The sequence below is a fragment of the Cucurbita pepo genome, chromosome 12 (genome assembly GCF_057944985.1).
Source record: "Cucurbita pepo subsp. pepo isolate OVF chromosome 12, ASM5794498v1, whole genome shotgun sequence".
In the NCBI taxonomy this organism is placed as follows: domain Eukaryota; kingdom Viridiplantae; phylum Streptophyta; class Magnoliopsida; order Cucurbitales; family Cucurbitaceae; genus Cucurbita; species Cucurbita pepo.
Genome location: NC_141809.1, coordinates 1,362,692 through 1,382,947, shown reverse-complemented (window position 1 = coordinate 1,382,947; position 20,256 = coordinate 1,362,692). Strand labels below are relative to the sequence as shown.

The window sequence follows — 20,256 nt, the reverse complement described above, 5'->3', positions numbered from 1 at the left end:
CTTCACTTAAAATATATAAAATTTTTATATCATTTCAAAAAATATTTAAACAATGGTTCAACTCCAAGACCTTAATTCCCATCCTACCACCAACCAGGTATTTTTTATTATTTATTTTTTAAATATTCATATTAATTTTATTTCAATTAGTATATAATTTGTATTTATTATTTATGTGAGAAAAATAAGGCGGAATCATTTAAAAAAAATAATGGAAATTTGATTTAATATTTTTATTTGGAAATAAATGGAAAATGTGGATTTAATTCTTTTATCATTATTGATATTTTATCGCTTGTGGAGTGTTTATGGGTTAGGTTGGGTTGAATTAAGATTAAAAATTATATTAGAAGGTGTTAATTTTTTTTAATTAAATAATAAATTGAGATTAGTTGGATTAACACGTATTTAACAGGCCCATTAGGTTGTTAAGAAAGGCCCAATAACCTATTGTGGCCCAGAGTTGTATCATCATCGTCCGGCCCGATTTATCGGCCCGTTATGACTTCCGTGAATCACGGTCCGTATATAATGGATTGTGGGGCCCATCTGTCACGACCTGGCACGATCATATTTGTCACGCTCCATTAAATCAAGTTTTTATTTTTATTTTTTTTAAACATTTTTAATCTATATCTATATATATATATATATTAAAATAAATAAATATCATAAATCATGGGAAGTGAGAAATCATGAGATTAATTTAATGTATAATTTATAATTATTATAAATTCGAGTTAAATCGTGAAATTTCAATTATTTTAGTTATTAAAATTTTAATTTTAACAAATTAATGACGTAGGTTTGATGACAAGCCAAATAAGTTAGAGTCGAATATTAGATAAATAGATTTAAAGTTGTTGACTAAAGTGGTCGGGATTTAAAAGTTTAAGGGGTAATATAGTAATTTTAAAAATTCATAAATTAAAACATTATAGTAGAACCAAAACAAATATTTTAAGAATTTTAAAAGTTGAAGGGCTAAAATGACATTAAAACACGTCATTCTTAAAAAATTAGAGGAGGATGCCTTGTTGTCCCTAAAATTTAGTATATTTTGTTTTTAGTCCTTAAATTTTAATATTTTACGTTTTTATACCTGATTTTCGAGTTTGATTTTATTATAGTCCATAAATTTAAAAATTTATTGGAGTCCTGAGTTTAATTTTTATTTAGTTCATAATTTTTAGGATTTTGTATTTTTACCCCTAATTTTGTGTTAATTAATTGAGATGTAATTAGTTAAAACTAATTAAAGTAATTAATAAAGATTTATGGGAGCAAACTAAATAAAAAAAAAAAAATTATTTTTTTAGGTTTTTAATTAATTTGCCAAAGAAAGGAATGGAAAATTTGATTTAGAGCGATGTGGGAGTGCGACCATTTCAAAGCGGCCTTCTCGCGAAAACCCCAAGGCCAGGCAAATCTGTTCTCTCACAGGGGAGAGAGAGCGATGACGATGGCGATTCCGGGGAGCATTGTCGTCCTCCTTCTCCTTATGTTGCTTCTTCTCCTCCTCCTCCTCTTCCTTCTCATTGCCTGCAAGCCATGGCGCTTCTTTTCCTTCTCTCGTTCTCGCACCATCAAGGTTCCCTCCCTGCTATCATTTTTCTCTCTATTCTCGTTTTTCTACGTTTCTCTTGTTCCTTTCCCTTAGCTTGATTTGTGTAACGGTGTCGATCGATTTCGTTTAGGTTGTAGAATTTGAATTCTTTTTGCGTCTGGTTTGGCAAATGTTGTTTGATTGATGGAGTTTTTAGTGGTTTTTTTGAGTTGGGGGGTTATTATGTGATCAAGCTGTTGGGGGTTATTTGGATTATTTTTGGCTCTTTTTTTCTTTTTGGCTTGATGAGTTCGTTTCCGTGATGGGGGTTGATTTTGAATTGATGAGTGTTGATAGTTTGGCTCGAAGATTTTCATCCGTGGGCTTTTGTTTTGTAATTGTATCTCTTCTGGATTCTGCTAGAACGGCGATCTTCATCTGGAAAATGTTGGAGTGAACACTTGGAATCTATTGTTTGAAGACGATTTATGGTTCTTCTGTTGTGTATGGCTAATGGCTCTGTGCATGTGGCTTCCCTTAATGAGCTCCTTCCTTCGCGTCCTAATAGCTGGATTCAGCTCTCTAAAATATGATTTTTTTAAAACTGTTGTCACCGTAACCAGCATGTGTGCCTTCAAGCAACGTAATGGTAATTAATGACAACATGCTTTGGTTGACTTGATTTACCCTCATTATTTGGCATTTTTCTGGTGTGATTTAGATTTTTTTTTTAAATTTTTTTTTAATTTTTAAAAACACTGTGTTCAAGCCTTCAAAAATTTGTAAAAGATATAAGAAATGATATGGATATCATGCAATCGTGGTTGCTGGAGTCATATTTTTAGTTATATTATTGATTACAAGGATACCATCTTCTTGATTTTCCTTGCATGTTGCAACCTCCTATGTTTTCTTTCAGGTTCCTGACCTTGAGAGACCCCTCGTCTCTGATGCTGCGGATGACACTCAAAGCCAAACCAATGAGCTTCCTAGAGATTATGATTTGGAGGGTGCACTCCAAACTGATGGACATTTTCGGTCCCCAAGATTGTACGGGCTGATTCATAAACAAAGATCGCCATCTTCATCGCCCCATTTAAGTCAGGGTATTTGACTCTGCTGTGTCAATGTCCTTTGAGCATCTTTCTCATTGTATATGGTTTATTGATTCTTCTTTTTTTTTTTGGATAATGTATTCATTTCTCTCAGGTGATAGATCGGTTCCAGATGTAGTTCCCGATCATTTAGAAGTTATTTCCGTTGGTCAAACACTTAAACGAACTTACTTCGCAAACCAGATTCCAGAAATTCAAAAGCATTCAAAATTGAGCCCACAATGTGATCAACTCCACGAAATTTCAAGTCAAGATGCCTCACATGAAAGTAATTTTTCATCTCATTCATTTATTCAGTGAGGCTATTTTTAAATGCAATGTTTGCGAGTATGTAAAACATACCTTCATATCTTTCTGTTAGAAGTGCAGGAAGTTACCTCACTTTGGAGGTTACCTCCGGTCCTTCTCGTGGGGTGCGTTATTCAATACATTCTGCAGACACGTCTAGGCTTCCGTTGACTCTTGGAAGAGTACCACCTAGTGATTTACAGCTGAAGGATTCCGAAGTCTCAGGGAAGCACGCCTTGATAAAATGGAATCTAAATGTAAATATTCCAATAGTGGTTCACCTCCTAATGACAATCTACATTTAAGTTTGTCTTTACTCATGTGTGTTCTGCTTATTACTACACTATTATGGTATGCAGAATATGAAATGGGAGCTTGTGGACTTGGGTAGCTTAAATGGGACTTTATTAAATTCTCAACCTATCAACAATCCTGATTCTGGAAGTAGACATTGGGGTGATCCAATTGAGCTTGTGAGTGGAGATGTTATAACTCTTGGTACAACCTCCAAAGTGTATGTAAGTTGACTTGCCCCTGTATTTGTTACTTAATATAGTAATTTCTCAATATAGCTGTAATCATCATGGGTTGGCTCAGAGTAGAAAACTGTAAAGATGTTTTTGAGGTCACGGGTTCAAACCATGAAGCCGCCTTTTTAAATATTACAAGTTTCTCAACACCTAATGTTGTAGAGTCATGTAACATTAGTTGAGATACACATAGGGAAACACAATCCTGCTTATAGAAGGAAAATGCCATTATAGTAGTATTTATTCTCGAGTATGAACTTTTGATTATTTGTGAAAATTTTCTTATCCGTTTCTATAAAAAGTCTGAAGAGATTAATATTTTTTTCATTGAGCGTATGGAGCTCTTTTCCAGGACCATTTGTACATACGTTTGACTATTAATTATTTTGGTTACATCAGAGCTAAGAAAGGCATATATACTACATTTGTACATACGTTTGACTATTATACCATCTTTTGCTTCACTATTATTCTTACTTAAATGTTATGGATAACTCCTGCGAGATCTCAATATGGTTTGGTGCTTTTCTCGCCAAATTTCTTCTGCTCTTTAGAAACTTCTTGTAGGTCATCCCCTCAAACGTTTATAGGAAAATGCTACTAATGGGATAGCCAGGAGGTTTCAGGTGGAAATGAATTTCAGAATGTTTAAAGATACTTCTAGGAAATGTATGGATATTTGGACATCATAGACTTAATAGTCTCCCTGTCGAGCTCATTATGATTATTATTGTTTTTTTGTTTTGATAATGACAATTCTGCCTTGATTAACACCAACTGAAGGGACTTTTCATAATTCCCTGGGCTTTTCCTTGTTGATTCCTTAAATTGGTTCCATTATATTTCAGTTGGTAGGAGATTTTGATTTTGGCCTTTTAACCTTGATTTACCTAAAAGCATAGAGTTTTCATTTTTATGTCTGTGGGGGTACTACCAAGTGATCTTTGTTTGTGGCTTATATCATTAACTTAAAAGCATTCAACTTTTTTTCGGGTTGAGAGTTTCAGCATGGTTTAGGACTTAGCTTAATATTTTATCTATTTGGCAGGTTCATATAACATCTCAGATTGAGAATCATATTCCCTTTGGAGTTGGGTTGGCTTCAGATCCAATGGCTTTACGTCGAGGTGGAAAAAAGCATGCCATGGAAGATGTTTGCTATTATCAATGGCCTCTTGCTGGGGTTGATCAGGTTTTGGTGCTGGCAATTTGTGTATTTTTTTTTAGTTTACAACATGCATGCCAAAACAACTTAACTTGCGTGGACATTTATCTGGCAGTTTGGACTCTTTGGTATCTGCGATGGACATAGTGGAGTAGGGGCCGCCAAATCTGCTAGCGAGTTAGTATATGTTTTCAACTTCAGTGTTGCTTATAACTGTTACTTTTGTGATCAACCTAAAAGAAACATGAAGATATTTAACATTTAAATGCCAGAAATCTTGGGAGACTTTCCAGAAACTTCAGTAAGGCATTCATGATGTACTCTTAGATAGAAAACGTAATGATTTTTTTTTCAAATTGTTCTCAGAATGGTTCTGCCAAGGGTGCATTTTATGGAAATGTAAAATTGACGAGTCACAGAAGTAAATGTAAAGTCTTCTGGAATTTGAATTTGTACATAGAGACAGTATGGCGTTTCTGTGCTGTTTGACTTTTTATGGGAAGAATTGCGCTCATATATTTGAAGACCTGTCATAGTTTCCTGTTAAGTTCCATGACAGATTGACTTGAGTGATGAGCTTTTACTCGCTACTATACTAATTGATAATATTTCTACTTTCTAGGATTCTTCCTGCGAAGGTTGCCACAATTCTATCTGATCCACTGAAAAGGGAGAGGGTAGTATCCCTTCGTGATGCTTCAGATGTTCTTAGAGAAGCATTTTCTCAGACTGAAGCTTGCATGAATCACTATTATGAGGTTTCTTCACCTTCCCTTGAATTTATTTTTAGTATTTCAGAGCTTAATATGTATTTTCTCTTAAGTTCTTTATTCTTGTCCCAAATATTGTTTATCAATAGAAGCATGACGCAGGGTGCATAGACACTGTAGCAATATTTATTTTGTCTTAAGTTCTTTATTCTTATCCCAAATATTGTTTATCAAATAAGCATGACACAGGGTGCCTAGACACTGCAGCAATGCCCTTTTCAAGGATTTCTACCTGTACATGACAAGAATACATCGTTCGAACTAATGCTATTTAAAATTTATATGTAATATGATGAATTTGTGATAAATGGAATTTTATGAATGATATATATATTTTTTATTAGAAATAGAATCTCTTTCTCTGTATGCACAAAGGGGTTATTATTATACTTTTTTTTATAAAAAAAAAACACTGTTAGTATCGTTGTTGGCTTCTGCAATGCTCTTTTCAAGGATTTTCTATCTGTACATGACAAGTGTACATCGTTCGAACTAATGCTATTTAAATGTAATTTTGTTTAATATGATGAGTTTATGTGAAGTGAAATTTTATGAATAATATATATATATATATATATATATATATTAGAAATAGAATCTCTTTCTCTGTATGCACAAATGGGTTACTAAAAAACTTTATTAGTATCGTTGTCCGCAGCAATGCCCTTTTCAAGGATTTTCTACCCGTACATGACAAGAATACGTCGTTCAAAATAATGCTATTGAAAAATAATTTTGTGTAATATGATGAATTTATGTGAGGAATGAAATTTTATGAATGCTACATATATATTTGAACTTTGTTTGTATCGTTGTTGGCAACAAATGTTTTAGTATTAATGGCTCTAATCATTTTCTTCCCAGGGTTGTACTGCCACGGTGCTCTTAGTATGGACTGATAGTGATGAAAATTACTTTGTGCAATGTGCGAATGTTGGGGACTCTGCTTGTGTTCTGAAGTATGTGTTTATAATTTTATTTGTTTACTTATTGGGTTATCAGAATGCGAGTATCCATTGAATCGGGCAGTCATTTGTATGCCAAAAAAAAAAAAAAAAAAACGAACAATGAAGGATCTTAAGAGGACATCTTATAGGTACTTGAAAGGATCTTAAGTTGCGAGGTAGAAGATTATGGCTTTTCTTTTAGCAGAAATGCAGTTCCAATGAGCTCTTGACCACTTCATTCAAAACAAAAGGAAAAAAGTTAGTTTTTGACCGTTCGTGGATAAAGTTTTCTTTACCTATTGTTGCTGTCTTTTACTTTTGTTTCAGTGTTCATGGGAAGCGGATGAAGATGACAGAAGATCACAGAATAACTAGCATTTCAGAAAGACAACGAATAGAACAAGCAGGAGAACCACTGAAAGAGGGGGAGACTCGTTTATGTGGTAACGGAAAATTCGTCCTTCACATTAACGAATAGTTATTTTTGAATGTTAGCCATGTTTCTCACACTACAACACAAATTCTTCGTGGGAAACAATCGCACTCTTTATTAACACCAATCGAGGAGAATATTTATTTTTGAATGTTAGCCATGTTTCTCACACTACAACACAGATTCTTCGTGGGAAACGATTGCACTCTTCTCACACTACAACACAGATTCTTCGTGGGAAATGATTGCACTCTTTATTAACACCAATCGAGAAGAGATTACAAGACTCTTGTAGAATACTACTACTACACTTTGCTACTTGAGATTTCTTGGAATGAAAATTTTGGTAGGGTAGAGGGGTGTTTATAGTAGAGGCTACGGCTGGCTAATTGGTATATTTGTCTTTTGCTTCTCTCTATATGCATGTGCTTTAGCATAATCTTTGAATCCTGAAAGAGAAAGGGATTCGTTTTGGTAGGGTAGAGGGGTGTTTTGCATATGCTTGCTTATTGGATTGAGTGCGGGTTAGATGCTTCTAACCGAACCGCTCTTTGCTTCACCCTATGGATTATAGAAGTTAACATTCTTCTGGAAACCATGATTTCGTTAGTGTTTCGGAAAAAGGGAAATGAGTACAATTTATTCCTAAAATATCTAAATCCTTTTCTTAAAATACCTAAATCATTAACACATCTTGCCTCCCTCCGTGACTCAGGCTTGAACCTTGCTAGGATGCTCGGAGACAAGTTCCTTAAACAACAAGACCCTCGTTTCAGTTCCGAACCTTATATCAGTGAAGTCGTCCATATAGATCAAGGAAGCAAAGCTTTTGCAGTGATGGCAAGGTGATTTTTACTTGCGATCATCATCAATTCACCCCACCTCTTTCTGCTCATATTAAATCTCAAATTTACCTCATGATTCTGCAATAATCACAGCGATGGCTTCTGGGATGTGATTAGCATGAAGAAGGCAATCCAGCTGGTGCATCAGGTACCATTTTTCTTTCCCCTTTGTTCTTGAAATGTGTCTTGATTGTGACTGTAAATTGCTGCTGCTGCTGGTGCACAGGCCAGGGAGAGATACTCTGGAGGTGCAGAAAACTCAGCGGAGAAGGTTGCCAATTTTTTGTTGGGGGAGGCTAGAACACTGCGTACAAAAGATAATACATCCATAATTTTCTTAGATTTTGAGGTTTCTCATAGAATCACTTGTAAAGTTGAACCATGATAATTAATTATGTATTACAGATGTTATATGCCACTGTTGTAGTAATGGTTATGTCAAATCCATCATTTTTTTAAATTCCTTTTTTTTTTACTGTATATTATCGATAATATATATTAATTAATTTCACATATTATTGTACTTAATGTCTGAAATGATATATATGTATTTGAAAACGAGAGAAATAATCCGAACCCGTATGCATTATCGTATGCATAATCTAATGATTAGGATCAAAATAAAGAAAATTTGTTTCTAAATTGGTGAACATGCATTATTGTAACTATTGTAACTAAATATTGTATGCTTTGACCTTAACCTCTCATCAATTTAATCATTTCTTGGTCTAAATATTGTATGCTTTGACCTTAACCTCTCATCAATTTAATCATTTCTTGGTCTAAATATTGTATGCTTTGACCTTAACCTCTCATCAATTTAATCATTTCTTGGTCGTGAATATCTGAACAGGACGAATTGTCCCGTGGTTTACTTCGAAATAAAACAATTAGGCTCGTTGAACTAGAATGTGTATTATCCATATAGGGGATCTTTCAATGATTCGTTATTGTAACATATAGCAACAATCGTCATTTGATCCAATAGCGAACAAATTTGATAAATACTGATAACTCTCGGATGGAGTATTAGAACGGAAAGATCCATTTACGAAGCATAATTTGCATAATTTTTATTCACACAATACCAACAACTTTGTAAATTTAGCGTGTGTTAGAGATTACAATAAATATCGGGTCGGGTGTCGGGTTTAAAAGTAGTCGGGTTTGAAATTTTTATAAAAGTATTTTAATAAAAAAAAATATATTGAAAGTAAATAAATAAAAAAAAAAAAAAAAAAAAAAAAGGGAAATGATTGGATATTTGAAGGGTATTATCGACATTTCAAATAGGAGGAAGAGGGCTGTTTGGTTACGGAAGAGGGGAGTAGGGGAAGGAGGCGAGGCGCCTGGCAAAGAACACACAGAAGAAGGAAGAAGGCGGAAAAAAAGGATTTTAATTTAATTTTCTCAAAAAAAATTCAATTTTAATTCTTCAAATTAGGCGTCAAATATAAATAACCCCTTCTTCTTCCTTCTCTCCCGCCATGAATATGGCGCATTTCGACACCGACCTCCCTCCTCTCGACCACCTTCACTCCACCAGATCCCTCATCTCTGCTCTCAATTTACTCTCCCGGAATCTCCCTCTTCCTCCCGACCTCTTTGAAGCTGTTTCTTCCATTTACTCCGCTCCTCCGGATCAAGATCCCGCTGCTCTCAGTGATTCGGTATTGATTCTCGATTCCCTTTTGCTTCTCTACTTCTCCGCCTCTTGCTTTAGGGTTTTCTCTGCTTTATTCGATTTTTTTTGGAGTTCTGGTGATTTGTAATTTTAGTTCTACTTCCCTTTTCTGGATTTTTTTGAACTTATTTGTCGGCTATTGTTAGTTTTGTGTGGTGGCTTAATCGATGCTGGATGGTAATTGTGAAGGTTTGGATTTTTTTTTTTTTTTTTTTTTTAAATTGTTTAAATAGATCTTGGTTGAGCTAATGTTGCTAATTTATAGGAAGGTGACGGTCTAGGTTCTTCTAGAACTAATGTAGAAACAAACTTCTGTGTGTGGAGTTGTGCTACAGCGTTTTGAATCTTGTCTTCTTGTTCCTGGTACAGGATGAGCTTGGAGATTCTGTTCAAGAAGATCTATTGAGTGACCTTGGAGATGCTTTGGCTAAGCAACGTTCAAATTTTGAATCTGGTTCTGGGTTGGAACAATTGAGAGAAGAACGTTATCGAGGTCAAATACAGTGGCGGTTGAATGATCTAGAAGGTAGTTGGGTTAAAATTTGAGATATTGAACTTTTCTTCTGGCTCTGTTCTGTAGGTCATTGCTCTTTATGCCGAAATCAGAAACTAGCATAATGTTAATTATGACTTGAGTAAAAAAAAAAAAAAAAAAACCTGTGAATAGAAGCATTACATTATGTGTTGTGCTGCATTAGCGGTTATGACTTGTACTGCTATATGCTACTCCCAAATTACTCTATTTTGGTGCTGGGCGCTGTCTTTATACGTTTGCATTTGGTTAAGGGTTCGTTAAATAGCTCATTGATTGTTACTTATTCATTTAAAATCTTGGACCAGAATTACCTTCAAGTAGAGGGGAAGACTTACAGACGAAGTGCTTGCTTGAACTGTATGGATTAAAGGTAATCTTGCTATAGAAAATATTCTTCACGTTTGTTTTGATTGTTTATAAAATGTTGATTCATCTTCGTTTAGTGTTAAATTTTTTTAAAAGTTATTTTCTTAAAATTTTTCTTAAATACTAGAACAGAAAGTTTCCATATTGGCTATTAAATGGTTGCATAGCTTGAGTATTGACATTCTGTTGATGATGATAAATAGATGTGCCTGTACACATTTTCTTTTGGTACTGATTGATGATAGCCATTTCATGGCAGTTACTAGATTTGCAAAAAAAGGTACGATCTGATGTGAGTTCAGAGTACTGGCTTCAAGCAACTTGTGCATACCCAGACAAACAATTATTTGATTGGGGCATGATGCGATTGCACCGTCCACCATATGGTGTAGGAGATGCTTTTGCCATGGAAGCTGATGATCAACTGCGAAAGAAGCGGGATGCTGAGGTTATTTTCCTCTGATGATCATTTCTGTTTTCCTTTCATGTTCCACTGAATATTTGACTCCATGCACTGTGTGAGATACACAAATCATATTATTAGATTGTTACTTGAACAGAACTGTTACTCTACTGGTTAATTTTTCGCTATCAAAAGGCAATTAAAAAGGCGTATGCAACTTGAAGGGATGTGAAATTTAGGATTCAGTATAGGGCTTCTTTGAAGAATGCCAACTTGAAGAATTTTTGTGACTATATGACCTTGGGTTGATGCCCTTTTCTATCACCTTTCCATATTTGTTCTTAGGAAATATCACTTCTATCCACCCCAAAAAAAAAAAAAAAAAAAAAATCTCCAACAGGTGCTCTTGCGAACTTTGAGGATTATGAAAAAGTGTTAGCTCAAGAAACTATTATGAAAAATATATGATTTTGTGTAAGAAAAAGGAAAAGATATATAATCTCCAATGAAATTGCTTGTTGTATGCTCTATTAAAATAGAAGAAACCTGTTTTTGCAGAGGACATCAAGGTTAGAAGAGGAGGAGAAAAACCAAATCGAAACTAGGAAAAGAAAGTTTTTTGCTGAGATACTAAATGCTGTTCGTGAATTCCATTTACAAATTCAAGCTTCTGTAAAACGTCGGAAACAGAGAAATGACGGAGTTCAGGTATTGCCTATTTAAATTCTGTCCTTTTCTTAATTTTGATTTTGCAAGGAGGAGATTTTTCTATTAGGAACTGTGCTTTAAATTCTGATACAAATAGACTGTGGAGCATTTTACTTATGCTAGAAGGGAGGGATAGTTATAGTTGGCTGGCTAGTTAGGGGTTAGGACAATGAACTGAGCTTGTTGTGCACTTACAATGAGTGGCTGTTATCGGTAGATGGAGTAAGCTGAGAAGAAGGCAGGGTGTACATTGTAGAAAAAGGAAGCCAAACTTCACCAATGCTCGAGATTTTTGTAACTCATTCTTTTCAATAAACTAATACTTCAGTTCTACTTCTATCAGTTTACAATTATGGAAGCTTAGCGATACCGTTTTCTGTTCTTGGAGTGAAAAGAAATTATGAATGATTTAGAAAATTTGTTAGGTCTACATTCTTTCAATTACCTTGCCCTTGAAAAATAATTTTATCACGTGATATTTGGACAGGCATGGCATGGAAGACAAAGACAACGTGCTACCAGGGCAGAAAAACTGAGGTTCCAAGCACTAAAGGCAGATGATCAAGAAGCTTACATGAGATTGGTTAAGGAGAGCAAGAATGAACGATTAACAACACTTCTTGAAGAAACAAACAAACTACTTGTTAACTTGGGTGCTGCTGTTCAAAGACAGAAAGATTCTAAACTCTCTGATGGCATTGAGACCTTGGATGAATCGGATGTTGATTTACAGGAATTGGATTCTTCAAAGAATGCAACCCCTCAAGAACTACTCATGGATGAAGATTTAGACGCCACTGATTCTGACCGCAATTATGAAAGTGGTGATTTGCTTGAAGGACAGCGACAATATAACTCTGCCATTCATGCAATTCAGGAAAAGGTACCCAAGAACTTCATATGTATTGCATTGCTTTTTCAAAGTTGAATCCATTTTTTCTGGTCTATACTTATTTCCAAAGAGTTTTATAAGAACTTAGAATCAAATGACTATAATTCTGCATGTACTGAACTGTTAAAACATTCTACGAACCGGGAAGTCTGACTAAAAATTCAATTTACAGGTCACTGAGCAGCCTTCCATGCTACAAGGAGGAGAATTGAGGCCCTACCAAATAGAAGGACTTCAGTGGATGCTTTCATTATTCAATAACAATTTAAATGGAATATTGGCTGATGAAATGGGACTCGGAAAAACTATACAAACGATCTCATTGATTGCTTACCTCATGGAATACAAGGATGTGACTGGACCTCATTTAATAGTTGCTCCCAAGGCAGTACTTCCAAACTGGATTCATGAATTTACAACATGGGCCCCGAGGTACGGAAGAACATTACCCTCAGTTCCCTAGCACATTCTTTTCATTCTCTCTGCTTTACGTATCTGTCTTTGTAGTTGTTAAATATGCAATATTCAGATTGGAATGACAAATTTTTATCCTAGAGATATGCACGTGTTTATATTCAGAATAGATTCACATTGGAATCGTTCTTGTTTTTGTTTCTTATCCAGTATCGCTGCTGTTCTTTACGATGGGCGTCAGGAGGAGAGAAAGGCTATAAAGGAGGAGCTATTGAGTGAAGGAAAATTTAGTGTCTTGATCACACATTATGATCTCATTATGAGAGATAAATCATTTTTGAAGAAAATACACTGGTATTATATGATTGTTGATGAAGGCCATCGGCTGAAAAATCGTGATTGTGCTCTTGCACAAACACTTGCAGGGTATGATACTAATTCCTGAGATGCCTTTTTTCTCGTAGTTTCAAATACTATTTCGTATCTGAGCTTAAAATATATTCAAGTAACGTATGTTAAGGTCTTTTTTTCTCTCTCTCTCTCTGATATACACTTTTTTCCGAGAGAGCTTGTCAAGTTAGTTCGTTTTTAACTGTAGGAGATACTTTTCTCAAAATCGTGCCTTAATGTTAAATCTTTACCCTTCACGTATTAAAATAGAAATTGGAGTTTTATGTATTTGAAACATTTCCTTTGCAGCTACTTTTCTCAAAATCATGCCTTAATGCTCCTTCAAATCTTTATCCATTATGTATTAAAATATAGAGTTCGGAGCTTTACATATTTGAAACATTTCCTTGTTTGCAGCTACCAGATCAAACGTAGACTTCTTTTAACTGGTACACCTATCCAGAACAGTTTACAGGAATTATGGTCCCTGCTTAATTTTCTCCTGCCGCATATATTTAATTCTGTCCAGAATTTCCAGGAGTGGTTCAATGCACCATTTGCAGATCGGAGTGATGTTACACTGACAGATGAAGAAGAGCTATTGATCATTCGCCGTCTGCATCATGTGGGCATTGTCTATTCGCTCCTCCACGTTTGAGTTAATATTTTCTTTTTCTTCTTTTCGTCTGCCTTTCTGATATATTTCTCTTTAGGTTATTAGGCCATTCATATTGAGGCGAAAAAAGGACGAGGTGGAAAAGTATCTACCTGAAAAGTCACAAGTCATACTAAAATGTGATATGTCAGAATGGCAGAAAGTATACTATCAACAAGTAACTTCTATTGGCAGAGTTGACACGGGTATGCTGCTCATGAAACTTGCTATATATTTTGGTTTGAATATGTTGTTGTCCTTCTGAACTTAGTTACCTTAAATTCTTTTACTGCATTAGTTAACAGCTATTTGCTTGGCAGGTTCTGGCAAATCGAAATCCCTACAAAATTTAACGATGCAGCTGAGAAAGTGTTGTAATCATCCATATCTTTTTGTTTTGGGAGATTATAATATTTGGCGCAAGGAGGAGATCGTCAGAGCTTCTGGGAAATTTGAACTACTCGATCGTCTGCTCCCGAAGCTACATAGAACTGGGCATAGAGTCCTGCTTTTCTCCCAAATGACTCGTCTTATGGACGTTCTTGAAATTTATCTTCAACTCCATGAGTTTAGATATCTCCGACTTGATGGTTCGACAAAAACTGAAGAAAGAGGGTCTCTAGTGAAGCAATTTAATGCTCCGGACTCCCCGTTTTTCATGTTTCTCTTGAGTACTCGTGCGGGTGGTTTAGGTTTGAACTTACAGACTGCAGATACTGTTATTATCTTTGACAGTGATTGGAATCCTCAAATGGACCAACAGGCAGAGGATCGAGCTCACCGTATCGGACAAAAGAAGGAAGTAAGGGTGTTCGTCCTGGTTAGTGTTGGATCAGTTGAAGAGGTTATCCTGGAGCGTGCAAAACAGAAGATGGGGATTGATGCCAAGGTTATCCAAGCTGGACTTTTCAACACAACTTCAACAGGTTTGTTATTTCTATATATAATAACCTTGAATACTATGATGCCGTTTGGTTCAAAACTAGTGCTTGAATCCTTTATTTTAGTTTGTTCTTGAGAGGTTCGAATATACGACATTTTCTCGAGAACTCCGTCCCTTAGCTCTCAAATTTCCACCCTTAGTTTCTTGATGGCTTATTTACACTGCCTTCAGCTTTTCTATTATTGGTTTTCCATTCACTTCGATTGTCCCTCCGTTTGTCTCTTCCAGCTCAAGACCGAAGAGAGATGTTGGAGGAGATTATGCGCAGAGGAACGAGTGCACTTGGCACTGACGTGCCAAGTGAGAGAGAAATCAATCGCCTTGCAGCTCGATCAGACGAAGAATTCTGGCTTTTCGAGAAAATGGACGAAGAAAGAAGACAGAAGGAGAAATATAGATCTCGTTTGATGGAAGAACACGAGGTACCTGAGTGGGTATACTCGGTACCCGACGGTAACGAAGAGAAGAACAAGGGTTCGGAAATTCTCAGTGTCGCTGGAAAACGAAGAAGAAAGGAGGTGGTTTATGCTGATACACTGAGTGATTTGCAGTGGATGAAAGCTGTGGAGAATGGAGAAATTCCAAACCTTTCTATGAAAGCAAATAGAAGAGAGACTCCCTCACGTGAAGGCAGTGTATCAACCAGCAATATTGTCAGCTCAAGAGCAGAGGATAAGCTGATAGAATACGATGATAACGTGCCTGTAACGAGCGAGGGAACAAGCGAAGACAATTCAGGTTTAGAACCAACCCCAAAGAGACAAAAGTCCGAAGGGGGGGTAAGTATTAGAAAACACGAATTCTTGGCCGAATCAGGAAGCGAATGGAGTCGATGCGTAATAACATGGAAAACACACAAGAAGAAGCGATCGAGCTATGTCCAAGGCTCCACAGATTCTAGACATAACTCCAATGGAAGAGGAAACGGATGGGCTTGATTATAGATTCGAAACGTCCAGGGAGACCCTGTAAATCGGAAAAGAGTGCCATTACTTCAGCTTCCTTCTGAGTTCAGCTCAGGAATTACAGATTTATCAGCTGCTGATTGAGTGGAAGTTCTGAAGGAGAAGAAATGAATAACAGTGTGATCCTTTTAAAGCACAATGGCCAACTTCCATCCATTCAATGTGTTTGTAAAACTTTGTGGTGTTTTGTAGGTGTAGTAGACATATTGATATGCATACTGTTCTCTGTCCACTGTTCTACTGTTCTATATAAAGCCTCTTCATTAATTGTAGGCTTAGAAAATCTTCCCACTTTTTCCCACTTCTCTTCCCGTCCCGCTTTCTTCGGAGCGGTAGGATTGGGACGCTACAAAGTAATAAAGATTAGATTTTGCAGCCATTCATTGAATGAGAAATCATTGAATGAGAAATCACTACAAGTGACGGAGATCAGGAAATGCGGCGGTATAAGAACCACGGGACCCCACCACTAGTCTAGTAAAGGAAAAACATAAGAGTTGAATGAGAATTTCGACCTACAAGTATCCCGTGAAGAACTCATTGAGGGGGGTCTCGGCTCGGGAAGGAGAGAGTGGCCGAGCGGTCAAAAGCGAAAGACTCCGACTTGGATCAATTCGTCGGATTTTTCTATTATTGATCGATTTGTGCGTATATCAAGAAATATTTCCGGAGTAAGTGAGGATCAAGATCCGTTCAAGAAGGTGAAGGTGACTCTTGTTCGTTTTTCTTTCCTTCACCTCTATTCCCTCTCCTCGGTTCGAGATATGAAGTTTGGTTATGACGAAGATGGGTTTCTAGAGAACGAATGCTTGATCATTTCGTGTAAATAAAAAGGAAAGCTAGCTAGTAAGCAAGTCAAGTATAATGCTATTACTTTCACATTTCTCTCCATCTTTAGATATCTAGAGAGAGATATAGATCCGTTGTGTGATCAACTCGAGTGTGCCTTACATGTGATCTACAAGCCGCACTCCATCTTTCTTCTCAACGAGCCCTTTTTTTTTTTTTTTTTTGGAAGACAGACGTTGCGTTCGAAAGACATGGTTTTCAATAATGTCTCCAGATAGGGTTCACTAGTCTGGCTAGCTAGTGAGTGGTTCTCTCGGGCGAGAAGTGGGCATCTCCCGCAACGCGAGTTGCATTGTTTGCCACTATCTGAGAAGTAAAAGATTCGAGAGTCCAGGCTGAAAATACACGCATAGATAATGGTCTAATGACAAAGGCTGAGAAAGCTCGGGAGGGAGCCGTATGACTATAATTTTTAAATTATCTAATATGTATTTAAATTTCAATTTTGTATCGGAAACGACTAATTTAACATAAAACAAAAATTAAAAATATAATAATAATAACGGCCATGTCTGACCTGACTCATGATTTCCCGCGTTGATGAAATGGATACTCAAACGAATTCCTTCCTCTTCCTCAACTCCGGCATCAGACTCCGCCGCCGTCCCTATTCTTTTCTTGTATGACGATTTCTCCTTCCGCCATGGCCCATTTCCTCCTTCTCTTCCTCTCCTTCTCATTCCCTCAGAGGTGCGCCATTTTTATCCTTCATCTCTGCTCTCTTCTTCTCCCTGTTCTTACTTTCCTGCTCTGTTTTCAACTTTTTCATCGATATCGGCTTCACTGCTCCGACGAAACTCGACTGCCGCATCTGGAAACCCGACGAAAAAAGTGAAATCAACAGGAACATCACTAACTCTGTTCTTGATCCTACGCTTTCCACTGTCGGCTCCTTTCCTAGGGCTCTTAATTGGAAATTTTGCTATATTCTGGGACCTGTTTTTTGTACCGGAGAGTATAGTGTTTGAATGACGTATTACCACGGCGGAGATAATGGCCTTGATTCCCCGCCGGTTTTCGATCAGATTGTTGATTAGACTGTTTGGAGCGTGGTAAATACTTCTGGGGACTTTGGCAGGGGATTGGCGTCGTATTACGAGGGTGTTTTTGAGGCCTAGGGGAAATCCATGAGTGTGTGCATTGGCTCCAATACGTATACGGATCCCGACCCCCTTTTACTTCTGCCTTGGAGGTTGTGTTGTTGGGGGATTCTCTTTATAATATGAGGTATTTTGTTAACTGCGGCTTGCGTTTGATTGGCTTTTGTTTGATTGGAAAGTGTCAAAGACTTATTGTCTGTGGCTGTGTGTCGGATGTCCCGATCATACTTTGTATAAGACGTATTGTCCTTAGTCCCGATCATACTTTGTATAAGACGTATTGTCCTTAGTCGTGTGACCATTTCAAACCTCTTTTATTTGCTTTAATGTGCAGATAGGTTTTTACTATTCCTCTCATGTCAATATAGTGGTGTATGTGACTGAAGCTCAATCATACATCCAAATTGTCAGCAACTTACGATTTGCATACTTGTTCACGGGCAAGAGAGGAATTGTGACACTAGACACAATTTTGGGTACACTGGATCGAACTTGCGGTAGGTTTTGGAAAGGGGAAAAAATTGAATGCTTCTTTTGACTTTCCATAAAGGGGGCTCAACAATTTGACATTTATTTCTGGCATGAATTGACTGTTTTTGGTGTAAGCATGAGTAGCCAGGATTTAAATATGACAAGTAGCTTTCTTGGTTTTGCCATGTTTTGCCATGTTTATGATTCTATACTTTAGCAGTAATGGGTAAACTTTGAAGAACAATCTCTTGAAATGAGATAAAAGTCAGAGGGGACTGAGTTGAATATGTTTTTGTCATAATTTGTTGCGGTGCTCCAAATGTATTATCTTGCGTCTGTTTGCATTACTTTCTTTTCAAGTTTGATCACTTTTGGCAACCATTTGGGAATAACAGTTGGAACGTAACCAATAGAACTGTATCTGCCTCTAGTATATGGAATCTCGACCCGTCTAAGCTATTTGAAACAGAGGTAAAGAATGATAAGCTGGAACAATTGGAGGCCACATTGCTCTATACTTTGCTAATGATCATGTTGTTTTTGCAAGCCGGTGGCTCCCTCTCCCCAGTCAAGACTTGGCCCGTTGATCCATGGTGGAAAACCTTTTCATGTTGTGCCCCTTGCAGCAAGAACTCTTGTAAGAGATGGTATGTAACTTCATTGTTTTTTGTTTGCTTTATACGTGTCTATGCGCGCGCCAACCATCTTTCATGGAAGCATATGGGTCTATACCTAATTGCAGTTCATAGCTTGTTCTTGATTTTAGTGAAAGAGGAGATCAACTTGAACTTAATCATGTAATTAGAATGAATTCATTTTTGAGGCCTTGTGAGTGCTTATGCCATTTGTGAATGCAAGGGAAATTAAGCTAGAATTATTAAAGCATGGGGGAGTAAGGGAAGAGAAAATGACATATTAATTTACTAGCCACTGCTTGTTTGTGGTCCTTCATTTCATTCATGATTTGCACATGGATTTTCCTTTTCCTTTATAGTATGTCTGATCTTTCCATTGCTGGTTTCATGATGTTTATTGTAGGTTAGTTGTAGTCATCATAACATTGACTTGTCTACTAATCATGGCTATCAATCTTGAGGGAGTAAAAAGGAGTCTAAAAAATTCCCAACCTGATTGGATTGGAGATCCATGCTTCAACCATCAGTATCGCTGGGCAGGAATTACATGTTCTGAAGGCTCTTGAATTCGTGTGGTTACTTTGTGAGTTTGAACTCTTTATGGCTTTTGAATTCTATATTTCATATTCACTTCATGTTAACAAACTGCTTCCCTTTTCCTGATTTCAGAAACCTTTTGAGTATGGACCTTTCAGGATCCTTATCACGTAGCAGTTCTTGACAGAGTATGCTCCCTGAATATAGTGTTTGACATTTATTTATCAATTTTGTTTCTGGATTCATCTGCTATCTCACTTAGCAGTTCTTGAATAGGCATTTGGAAGATAATAACTTCAGTGTGGTGAGATTTCATTGTCACTTGGAACTTTGCCTTGCTTGAGGGAACTGTATGTCTACTTGTATGATTTTATTGCTAAAGATTCAGTGATGTTCCTTGGCTCATGAAAATCTATAGTAAAGATTGTTGTTTATCCTAAAATCTATAGTAAAGATTCAGTGCTGCAAAGTTCTTGATGTATAATTTTCATTCTTCTGATTGCATAGTAGAAATGTAGATCTTTTCAAGCCCACCGCTCATTATTTTATTCGTAAGTTAGGCCACATAATGACATAAGTAGTAGCCATGTCTTGTTTGGTTACTGCATGTTGATGAAAAGATGTAAACAATGCTTGTAGCTTCTGAGTTCAAAGTTGAGTTTGAGAGGCAAAATAATTGGATGAATAACTAATTGTCATAATTGTTGTCCTCGCTTGGTCTGCATCCTTGATATATCATACAGTTTGATCAACGCTCCCATTTCTTTAAGTTTTGTAGGATTTTTCACCTTTTCTCTGCTATTTTGCTTCATCTTATATGCCTTTATCCTACTTATTCGTAAAGAAAATTTCTAAGAATTTGGAAACTTTATAGTATCTTCTGTTGATTTCATGACTTGATGAACATTTTCTTTATTGAATGGTAAATTTAACAGCAATTAATTTATCTGTTGTTCATTTGGCTTGATTTCCTCAAAGTCTTACTAATAAGGAAATACCCAAAAACTTTTGTACATTGGTTGATCAGATTTTTTCATGAAACCATGTATTGGGACCGCCATCCCCTTCTT

The 20,256-nt window shown here is 36.5% G+C and overlaps 2 protein-coding genes across 2 annotated transcripts; both read left to right on the top strand.

Annotated features, from left to right (window-relative positions):
- Window positions 1–1,358: 1,358 nt before the first annotated feature.
- LOC111807514 (protein phosphatase 2C 70) lies at window positions 1,359–8,099 on the top strand. The gene is made up of 13 exons (XM_023693261.2): window positions 1,359–1,591; window positions 2,466–2,652; window positions 2,756–2,929; window positions 3,031–3,206; window positions 3,309–3,467; window positions 4,528–4,671; window positions 4,760–4,821; window positions 5,267–5,402; window positions 6,279–6,373; window positions 6,689–6,804; window positions 7,510–7,639; window positions 7,733–7,787; window positions 7,866–8,099. Exons 1-13 carry the CDS (start codon window positions 1,370–1,372, stop codon window positions 8,022–8,024), a joined length of 1,815 nt encoding a protein of 604 aa, XP_023549029.2. The 5' UTR covers window positions 1,359–1,369; the 3' UTR covers window positions 8,025–8,099.
- Window positions 8,100–8,970: 871 nt separating this feature from the next.
- Window positions 8,971–15,888, top strand: LOC111807047 (putative ATP-dependent DNA helicase CHR12). The gene is made up of 12 exons (XM_023692620.2): window positions 8,971–9,309; window positions 9,693–9,849; window positions 10,164–10,228; window positions 10,484–10,672; window positions 11,186–11,335; window positions 11,823–12,218; window positions 12,400–12,659; window positions 12,852–13,067; window positions 13,449–13,656; window positions 13,745–13,892; window positions 14,007–14,612; window positions 14,858–15,888. Exons 1-12 carry the CDS (start codon window positions 9,127–9,129, stop codon window positions 15,565–15,567), a joined length of 3,288 nt encoding a protein of 1,095 aa, XP_023548388.2. The 5' UTR covers window positions 8,971–9,126; the 3' UTR covers window positions 15,568–15,888.
- Window positions 15,889–20,256: the final 4,368 nt, after the last annotated feature.

Excerpts from the sequence above, each read along its gene's own strand:
- LOC111807514 (XM_023693261.2), top strand. The coding sequence starts at position 1,370 with ATGTGGGAGTGCGACCATTTCAAAGCGGCCTTCTCGCGAAAACCCCAA. Across the intron at positions 3,207-3,308 it reads TGATAAAATGGAATCTAAAT|AATATGAAATGGGAGCTTGT; the intron begins GTAAATATTCCA and ends TATGGTATGCAG. Across the intron at positions 4,672-4,759 it reads CTCTTGCTGGGGTTGATCAG|TTTGGACTCTTTGGTATCTG; the intron begins GTTTTGGTGCTG and ends TTTATCTGGCAG.
- LOC111807047 (XM_023692620.2), top strand. The coding sequence starts at position 9,127 with ATGAATATGGCGCATTTCGACACCGACCTCCCTCCTCTCGACCACCTT. Across the intron at positions 12,660-12,851 it reads TTTACAACATGGGCCCCGAG|TATCGCTGCTGTTCTTTACG; the intron begins GTACGGAAGAAC and ends TTTCTTATCCAG. Across the intron at positions 14,613-14,857 it reads TTTCAACACAACTTCAACAG|CTCAAGACCGAAGAGAGATG; the intron begins GTTTGTTATTTC and ends TGTCTCTTCCAG.